Here is a 10,391-nt window from a genome sequence, read left to right as displayed (position 1 = left end):
CTGGTGTTATGTTTCCCTCGGACTGACTCGCAGAGATAACATAACGAGTTATACAATTTAATTATTACATTTATTGTTCAATTACATACAAAGAACGCACTCACCCAATGTTCGTTATGAATAAACAAAAGTCATGTCCGCCATATATATATCAATGACATTTTACTACGACAGTCCCACAAGACAACAACAATGAAACAATGAACTCAGACGAACCACATGACACACGGAACGTCAGACGTATTACATATCTAACAGTCCATATAACAACTGGAATAGCCTAAGAGCAACAATATTGATTCCAATTTTGGCACAAGGCCAGCAGCTTCAGGGGAAGAGGTAAGTTGATTACATTGAACCCAATGCTCAACTGATACTTATTTTATTGATGCCAAAAGGACAAAAGGCAAAATCAGCCTTGGCAGAATTTGAACTCAGAATGTAATGACATACAAAATGCCACTTTGCATTTTGCCCAGTTTCTAACGACTCTGCCAGCTTGCTACCTTCCCATGAGCTACAATATTGAACTATAATCTGCAAACTACTTACCCTTCAGCAAGTAAGCTTTTGGTAGAAATGGAATAGCTTAATGGCTGCAATATTGAACGACAAGTTTCTTAAAGATGATGTTATGTTCATGTTATTGTATGTCTGGGAAATAAACTTAATTCTATGTGCCTTATTTCTTTCACCTTACTGCCAAAAATGGATATCAATGACATCTCTACATCATTTTTTGATTAGCTAGAAATACTGCCTATAACCAAAATATACATTAATACTTGTAAAAATGGATACTAAACAGTTTATAAGTAACTTTATGTTACTCTCTGTTGTGCAAATTAATATATATTTCTATTGAGGATGGTAGATAAGAAGAACCATTAGAACCTCAGACAAAATGCCGCTTATGGTTTTTTTTTTTAATTTACAAACCTTTACATACTGAGTTCAAATACTGTCAAGATCAGCTTTGCCTTCCATCCTTCCAATACATTAATAAATTAAAGTGCTTGTCAAGTACCGGCATTATATATGCTCAACTATTTTCTCATCTTCAAGCATCTGTAACTGAGACACATTTCACAACACTGTACCAGGAATTTCTGTCTCCCATTAGCTTTAGTAGGGTCTGAATTTCATGTTGTGTGTCTGTACTAATAATACCAATGTAACTGAGTGGCCTTTGTATTCTCTTAAGGTGCAGAAGTTTCCAAAATACAACCTCTAACATTGCCTCTTGTTCAGCAAGATAGCAGAAGCCAGCAAAGCCTGCCCTTTATCGAGCAATTATATCCTCTTCCAAAATATGTGGCGTTGTATTAATGTTAGAAATTTGTATTAGTCTCCATTTGAATTCATTAGTAACCTTTCTTTTTGGATTTATTTTCAGGAATAGTTCATGTTGTGGTTATTTGTGTCTATGTTTCTATTTCAGAATAGTCTTTACTTTCTTTTTGCAAAGGTTGTTAAAAGAGGTAAGGCAATTCCCATGAAACTTGCCAGCCTTCAATGGTCTGAAGTCATCAACATGGTTTATATTCAGTTACAACACCCATCTTTAGATCAATGTCTACAGACAAAACATGGTCATAGATATTTTCTAATGCATGTGTTGACTCTCAGAAGATGCATACTTAAAACCTGAATACAAAGTATATTGAATAGGGCGGCACATAAACACATGCATTATTGGTTGGTGAACAAGTGGAGACATACATGTAGGATTGAGAGGATTGTTTAGTTGTCTTGATAACATGTCAGACTTTATAGTGTCGCTGCCTCAATAAAATGTATTCAGTACACTCTGTAAATTGGTTGGTGTTAGGAAGGAAATCCAGCCATAGAAACCAACCAATAAATGGAATACAGGAGTAAAATGTGGTGCTCCAACCTATTTGGCAGAGCATAACTTTAGATAACAACTGACTTGGGTCATGACAACCTGCATAACCCTTGTCCACATGGAAAGCAAATGCAATGTACAATGATGGAAATGGTTGTGGTGAGAGTGGTGATGACAGCAGTAGCAATGATAATAATCATCACCATCATGTAACCCTTCAATGCAACATGATACTTTATATTTACTCAATGCCCTCACCAATTACCATTATAGTAATCCTGTAATCTTTAATATTTACTCAATACTATAAACCAGAGGATTGTTGTTATATTTATCCAGTGCTATAGAAAATTCTGCCTAAATATCACCCAATGCTATAATTTGATCTTATATTTTCAGACCAGCAGCTTGTCTTGTAGTCTCAGGTCCTGGTTTAGTACATGCTCTTGCTGGTGCTTCCAGCGCTATGGAGAATTGTTGGTATGTATTTGTTTGTCATTTATCAGTAGAATAAGTACCAGTAATATATTGTACAATGTAAGCAAGCCAATAATAGCAGTGTTTTACTTACTTTTTAAGACTGCTCGATGCTTAAAGTTGAAAGAAATCATTATTAAGTTGGTGCAAGTTGCTGCAGATAGCACCAATTCTTTTATTCCTTCATTTGTTTCAGTCATTTGACTGTGGCCATGCTGGAGCACCGCCTTTAGTCGAACAAATCGACCCCAGTACTTAATCTTTGTAAGCCTAGTACTTATTCTATCAGTCTCTTTTGCCGAACCACTAGGTTATGGGGACGTGACCACACCAACACCGGTTGTCAAGCGATGATAGGGGGACAAACACCGACACACCAACATACAAACATACACACACACATATATATACGACGGGCTTCTTTCAGTTTCCGTCTACCAAATCCACTCACAAGGCTTTGGTCAGCCCAAGGCTATAGTAGAAGACACTTGCCCAAGGTGCCACGCAGTGGGACTGAACCCAGAACCATGTGGTTGGTAAGCAAGCTACTTACCACATAGCCACTCCTGCACGTAAATGTTAAACAATTTTTTTTTTTCACAATGCACATTAGTTTCAGTTCCTACTCTTTTTTTGATCGTCGTCTTCATTGTTATCACCACAGCAACCAGTGATCTCGTTATGGCTGTGTGATCACATCCTACAATGTTGTTTGAACAATGATTACAAGATTATATAAGACTGAAATAAACAAAATTCAATTTACATTTAGCTATATTGTAAAATTTACCATCGTCGTTCCTATATTATGTATTATTAAATGCTTTGAGTCTTTTAAATGGGATTTACTAACCTGGTGTATTTCTTCCAGGCCAATGTTACTTATTGGGGGTTCTTGTGAGAGACAACTGGAAGGCATGGGAGCTTTTCAAGAATACCGACAGGTAAGAATATCTTCAGATACTGATACATATGTTGTCTGACTTCTTTTGTCCATCATCTATATAATAATGAAGGAGATGGTTATGGTAATGGTGAGACAGTTTACCTCTGTGTCCTCTGCTACCATCACTGCCTTTACTTTTGTTACCCCCTGTTGCTTGGTTTATGTTCTTACCTTACTCCTAACTCTTAACTGCACTCTTCAAAGTTACCTCCCTTCTTAATTCTATCCAAGCCAATGAAGGAGCCTCCATGTGGTTGCTGGACCTGCTTAGAAATAGCAGCCAAATTTCATTCATTCAATTTATAATCTACAATCTTAAGAAAGGAAAGACACGTTAGACAATGTGGTCCCAGATGTAATCTTTTAGGAAATATCTTAGCACCTTCAATCAACTGGGATTAAGAATCACATTCAATACCAACCTAAAAATAGCTAATTTCTTAGATGTTACTCTGGATTTAGGTATCTGTGACATGGTAGATGTTATGCCAGAAGTGAAAGGGGACATTAGCGGGTGATTATGTATTGAAAGGGGACTTTAGTGGGTGATGTGCCATAAGTGAGGGAGGAAGTGATGTGAGTTAATGAAGTGGGGGATTTGAATGGCCCCTTTCCACTCGGACAGTAGCATGGTTGTGTCCTGTTGCCCTGAAACTTAGTAATATGTCTTACTTTCTAAATCCAGGCCCTTTTCTGATGAGGGTACTGTCATGGCTTGTATTAAGAAAGTAAGGTTTCTTAATAAAAGCTTAATACAAAGTTGCAGGGCAATAGGACATAACCAGTCTTAAGCCACTGTCCAAGTGGAAAGGGGCCATTCAGATCCTCTGCTTTATGACCTCACCTCACTTCTGTTGCATCTCCCTCTAAAGTCCTCTTTCAAGAAATTATTCTTCTGAAATATTTCAAATTTTGACTCAAGGTCAGCAATTTAGGGGGTGGGGTAAGTCAATTACATTGACCCCTATGTTCAACTGGTACTTACTGTATCAACCCTGAAAGGATGAAAAGCAAATTTGAACTCAGAACGTAAAGTCAGTAGAAATACCACTAAACATTTTTCCTGTGTGGTAATGATTATGCCAGCTCATCACCTTATTCTTCTGAAATATTAAGACATATTTATAAACACTCTTAGCACTTGGCACTTGTTTTTAGAAATCAAGTCCATGACATCAGTGTAAGAGTCTTTACCTTATCCTCTAGCAAAGAGATCTTCAGTGGATCAGCATAAATATACAAAATGAATTTTACCCAGTAAACCTATGACACCTACAGCAATCAGTGTAGCTGAAGGATCAAAAACTCATGCTTATACAGTCATGCTTGTAACACCAAAGCAATCGATTATGAAGCAACTGTCAGCATCAAAATAAGAACAAAACAATGAATATTTATCCCCCCACCCTTTCACTATACCTTGTAGATACATTGGAGGAAGAGGGTGAATGTTTATAATCTTTCTTTCTTTCTCTCTTTCCTGACTGAGGTTGTTGTGTATCTCCTCTACAGCAAGACATCTATCTCTATCCTTTTATTATACTTTTTAACCTCTCAACAACTGGCATAAAGTCACCTCCCTCAATACTACTCCCCTTTCCAGTCAAAGGTGGGGTCTTTGTCTTGCAAGTTACTTGGTGACCCTGCTAGTGCCATATAAAAAGCACCCAGTGCACTGTGTAAAGTGGTTGGCATTAGGAAGGGCATCCAGCTATAAAAACCATGCCAAAGCAGACAGTAGAATCTGGTGCAGTTCTCTGGTTTGTCAGCTCCTGTAAAACCATCCAACTTGGAAAGTGAACTTAAAAGATGATGATGATATGATTGACAAAAAGAAAATTTGATTAAAAACACCAACCTTACCACCTCCTTCAGACATAAAAGAGAAAAAGACACAAGTATACACACAAACACACACACACACACACACACACACTTATCTATCTAGCAGGTTTCTGTATTGTTTCCATGTGGCTATGTTAAAAGACACTTGCTCAAAGTGCCATGCTATAGGATTGAACTCAGAATGATGTGGTCTCAAGCCAAACGTCTTAAACATACAGCCACACTTACATATATACTCTTTTACTCTTTTCAGTCATTTGACTGTGGCCATGCTGGAGTACCGCCTTTAGTCGAACAAATTGACTCCATGACTTATTCTTTGTAAGCCTAGTACTTATTCTATCGGTCTCTTTTACCAAACCGCTAAGTTATGGGGAGTCAAAAACACACCAACATCGGTTGTCAAGCGATGGCGGGGGTACAAATAAAGACACAAACACGTAAACATATATACATGTATATATACATGGTGGGCTTCTTTCAGTTTCCATCTACCAAATCCACTCACAAGGCTTTGGTCGGCTTGAGGCTATAGTAGAAGACACTTGCCCAAGGTGCCACACAGTTGGACTGAACCCGGAACCATGTGGTTGGAATGCAAGCTTCCTACCACACAGCCATGCCTGTGCCTATGTAAGAAAAAAACAAAATGACTTTTGCTTCTCTTTTTTATTATTAATACTGGGTCAAACATGTAAAGTGGTGAGCTGGCAGAATTGTTAACAATCCGGTTAAAATGCTTAGCAGCGTTTTGCTTGTCTGAATATTCTGAGTTCAAATTCCACTGAGGTTGACTTTGCCTTTCATCCTTCTGGAGTCGATAAAATAAGTATCAGTTGAGCAATGGGGTTGATGTAATTGACTTACCCCTCCCCCAAAATTACTGGCCTTCTCAAGCATTTCTTTCAGCTATATAAACGGCAAGATCTGTGTACATATTAAGTGTACTTTTACTTTAAAAAAGTAAACTATTTTTTTAAAGGTGGAATATGCCAGAAATTTCTGCAAGTATAGTGCCCGACCCAGTTGTGCGCAACGGATTCCAGTCTTTGTAGAAGCTGTAAGTATTGATAATTGTTTATTTGTTTTCTTTTAGGGGTCAGTTCTTATGTGTGTTTAATGTGTTCTCTCAGCAAAAATTTTTAATGAAAACTTTAAACCTGCAAGTTTTAAACCAGTTTTTAAGAGTCTATTATTGGCATGAAATGTTCTGAATTATGAGACTGTGTTGGTTTGAATTGGGATGATATTGGAGAGAAGCATATTGGTGAAAGAAATAAAGGATGTATTACTTGGAAAGGTTTTTGGATGTGTGTTGTGTTAATCTGTTAGATTATGAGCAAAAGAGAAATTATTTTCAATGATACCCTTATATAATACAGGTAGAGATCTCTTTCAGTCATGAATGACCATGGGATTGCACCTAGAAAGATACTCTCCAAGGCACAAGTTGGGGCAAGGTTGTTTATGGGAGACCATTATTTGCCTATGAATACCAGCCTCCCCTCTCTATGCCACCGATGTTATCCAAGGGAAAGGCAAAGGCCGATTCAGCTTGGTACCAGTGACATCGTAACTCATTTCTACAGCTGACTGAACTGGAGCAACATGAAATAAAGTGTCTTGCTCAAGACCATAACACACAGCCTGATGCCCTAACCACTGAGCCATGTGCCTTCACCATAATACAGGTAGCCATGCATCTTCTCAATAGCAAAGCACTTCTTCATGTTCCTCTATCTTGCTTTAGTCTCTCAACACATGATATTGTATGAAGTATATATGTGAAGGCACATGGCTCAGTGGTTAGAGCATCAAGCCTATCATTGTTAGGTTGAAAGTCTGATTACCAAACTGGGCTGTGTGTTGTATTCTTGAGCAAGACACTTTATTTCATGTTGCTCCAGTTCACTCATCTGTAAAAATTAGTTGCAACATTTCTGGTATCAAGCTGTATCAACCTTTACTTTTTCATTGGACAACATTGGTGGTTTGGTGATGAGAGACTGGTATGCATGGTCAAATACTGGTCTTCCCCAAAAACAACCTTGCCCAGACTTGTGCCGTGGAGGGGAAGTTTCTAGGTGCAATCCCATGGTCATTCATGACTGAAGGGAGCCTTTACCCTTATATATATGATATTGAAAAATAAAATGATGATAATGTTGATTATATAGCTTTAAAGTCTTTTCTATATTTCATATTAGGCTGTAAGAGTTGCTCTTTATGGTCGTCCTGGAGTTAGCTACTTAGATCTACCAGCTGATATGATAACAGCTGCTGTTGATTCTTCATCAGTTGTGTGAGTACATGTTTATAAAAAGCCTCTACTTTTCTTTGAACCAAAGCTTGCTTGTATTTTGGCTTTATCAACCCTTAATCAAATTGTTTAGTTTCATGATACAGAAACGTTTGGATTAGTTTTCAACTAACATAAAAACATAACATTATCCATATTCTTAGTTAAGAGAGCATATATAGTCAAGTGATTCCATAACAGACAACCAGCCGAGATGTTTGTGGTTCATTTTCCACTTACTGGTTTCATCTGTATGTATCACCAAGTAGGTTCCACAGCTCCAAGTGCCACAGGAAGTAAAATTTCTTACTGCAAGTAGGTACCTACAGTGGTATAATCCACTGTTGGCAATAGGGTTTTATAACCTTGCTGTATTTAGGTACCACAGGGTGATATACTTCACTACTGTTTATGAATCATTAGGTAGTAAAATTCTGTGATATAAGTTGGTACCACAGAATATATTTCTTGTTGTAATTAGGTACTTCAATGCATTATAATTTCTATCTTTAAAACAATGTGTTATATTCTCTGCTAAGTGCTGCTGCATAATATATTCCCTGCTATAAATTGGTATCACGGGAAGTATAATTCCCTATGGTAAACAGGTATCACACAATGATATAATTCCTTATTGGAAGTCATTACAACAGGCTGCTTTTAACCCTTATTGTAAGTTGGTATCAAGGGCAGTATAATGACCTGTTGTTAATAAGTCCACAAATTGGTTTAGACCCCTACAGTCAGTTGATACCATACAGTGGTAGAATTCCTTGTCAGAAATCAGTACTACAGACTTCTTTAAACACTTACTGTAAGCAGGTATTAAGGGTGGTATAATAGCCTTTTGTGAATAGATTCCACAGGTTGGTATAAATCCCTGCTGTAAGTAGTTACCACATGGTTGTACTCTAGGTACATGCTGTCCTGTAAAACTGACCAGCAATTCATCAGCTTGTATGAATGAGTTCAGAAATATTCTCTAGACCAACACCCTCTCCAGAGTGAAATTTGTGTATTATCTGTTTAATTTTAAGGGAACTAGACACAAACATCCACTCTGTGAACCAGAATATATTATGACAATAGAGAGCAGGTTACAAAGAAGACATCTTCTATCATCCTTAGACAGATCCGCAGATTAAAGAATTTTAGAGTTTCTTATCTACAGACAATAAGGTGGAATTTGAGGTGGGATGTGACATCTATTCTTAACAGGTGAAGTGATTGTGTAGAGGCTCTCATTAACTTATAGTTGTAGTTTAGGCTCTTTCATAATGTTAGAAAAGCTGCCTCTTGTCTATGCGAGCCTGAGACTGTGAATCAGGAATGTAATTAAAAGGGTTCTAAGCAGATGTAGCTGGCCAAAGAAAGGTTAAGGGTTAACATTTACTTTTTACATATATCCACTCATATATACAGGATCCTTTGGTACCTGCCTGCATGCCACCAGGTGTATTTTGAGATTTTGGTTCCCCTCCCCACAAACATAGCAAGTGACAGTATAAACCTATTTTCCTTTACCCACTGTATTTGGACTTCCTTCTTTATCAACTTAGTTTCTTTTTCTTTTGTTATATTTTGATATGATCGTGTGTGCTGGTGTGAACTGATGCCATTTGTGTGGTTGTACACATATATATACATATATATATATTCACATTTCTTACCTTTTAAGGTACTTATTTTTAATGTCATGTTTCTCGTCCTCCATCTGCCCTTAGGTGCATTTTTATATCTCTTTTACTTGTTTCAGCCATTTGACTGCGGCCATGCTGAAGCACCACCTTTAGTCGAGCAAATCGACCCCAGGACTTATTCTTTGGAAGTCTAATACTTATTCTATCGGTCTCTTTTGCCGAACCGCTAAGTTACGGGGACGTAAACACACCAGCATCAGTTGTCAAGCGATGTTGGGGGGACAAACACAGAACACAAACATATAAACATACATACATACATACATACATATATATGTATGTATGTATGTATATATATATATGTATGTATGTATATATATATATGTATGTATGTATATATATATATATATATGTATGTATGTATATATATATATACATAAATACGAAGGGCTTCTTTCAGTTTCCGTCTACCAAATCCACTCACAAGGCTTTGGTCGGCCCAAGGCTATAGTAGAAGACACTTGCCCAAGGTGCCATGCAGTGGGACTGAACCCGGAACCATGTGAATGGTAAGCAAGCTACTTACCACACAGCCACTCCTGCACCTATATATATATATGAAAAACATTTTTTTTTTACTTTTGTACAGAAAAATAATTCTTGAATTTAATATATAATCAATTAACTAGTTCCAATAACTTGTATTTATCAACAGATGGTGCCAAAAGTGTCCTGATTCTCCAAGAGTACATTCCTCCCTTGAAGACGTTAGAAAAGCCCTCCAAGTCCTCTCCGCTGCCCATAAACCTTTGGTCATCATTGGCAAAGGTAAGATAGCATTCTACATAATAACACATACTCACATTTATTGAGATATTTGTGGTTCCTTCTGCACCAAGAGGCTAAATGTTGTTTAAAACACCACTTTTACTGCATTTTCATCATCATCCAGCTGTAAAAATCCTGCCAAAGCAGTCACAAGAGTCTGGTGCAGGCTTCTGCTTGACCGGCTCTTGTCAAACCGTTCTACCCATGCTAGCATGTAAGATGGACATGGTGGTGATGGTGGTGGTATTACAAAAGTAAATTACATTGAATACTATTGAAACAACACTGATATTACCACATTTATTTACCATCCTAGATCACTTCTAAAGAAACTTGATTTGATAGACTGGCATGAAATTACCCACTAACATATTTCAACCATTGCCCCACAAACTTCCTGTCTTTACTTTTTGTAATATTTTGTAATATGTTTGTTGTTATAAATTATTTTCAGGAGCTGCCTATTCCCAGGCTGAGAAGGAACTGCAACATTTTTTATCAGCAACT

General features: G+C 37.3%; 1 protein-coding gene across 1 annotated transcript in view; it reads left to right on the top strand.

Annotated features, from left to right (window-relative positions):
* LOC106872707 (2-hydroxyacyl-CoA lyase 1) overlaps positions 1 to 10,391 on the top strand; it is a 34,976-nt gene that overhangs the window by 12,924 nt on the left and 11,661 nt on the right. Inside the window, exons 4-9 of the mRNA XM_014919783.2 lie at positions 2,249 to 2,329; positions 3,198 to 3,270; positions 6,100 to 6,177; positions 7,325 to 7,419; positions 9,772 to 9,884; positions 10,339 to 10,385. Coding sequence (XP_014775269.1) covers positions 2,249 to 2,329; positions 3,198 to 3,270; positions 6,100 to 6,177; positions 7,325 to 7,419; positions 9,772 to 9,884; positions 10,339 to 10,385 — 487 coding nt within the window. The remainder of the gene's footprint in view (positions 1 to 2,248; positions 2,330 to 3,197; positions 3,271 to 6,099; positions 6,178 to 7,324; positions 7,420 to 9,771; positions 9,885 to 10,338; positions 10,386 to 10,391) is intronic.

Source organism: Octopus bimaculoides, chromosome 1 (genome assembly GCF_001194135.2).
Source record: "Octopus bimaculoides isolate UCB-OBI-ISO-001 chromosome 1, ASM119413v2, whole genome shotgun sequence".
Classification (NCBI taxonomy): Eukaryota; Metazoa; Mollusca; class Cephalopoda; order Octopoda; family Octopodidae; genus Octopus; species Octopus bimaculoides.
The sequence above is the reverse complement of the archived record's forward strand: the minus strand, read 5'-3'. Positions and strand labels throughout refer to the sequence as shown.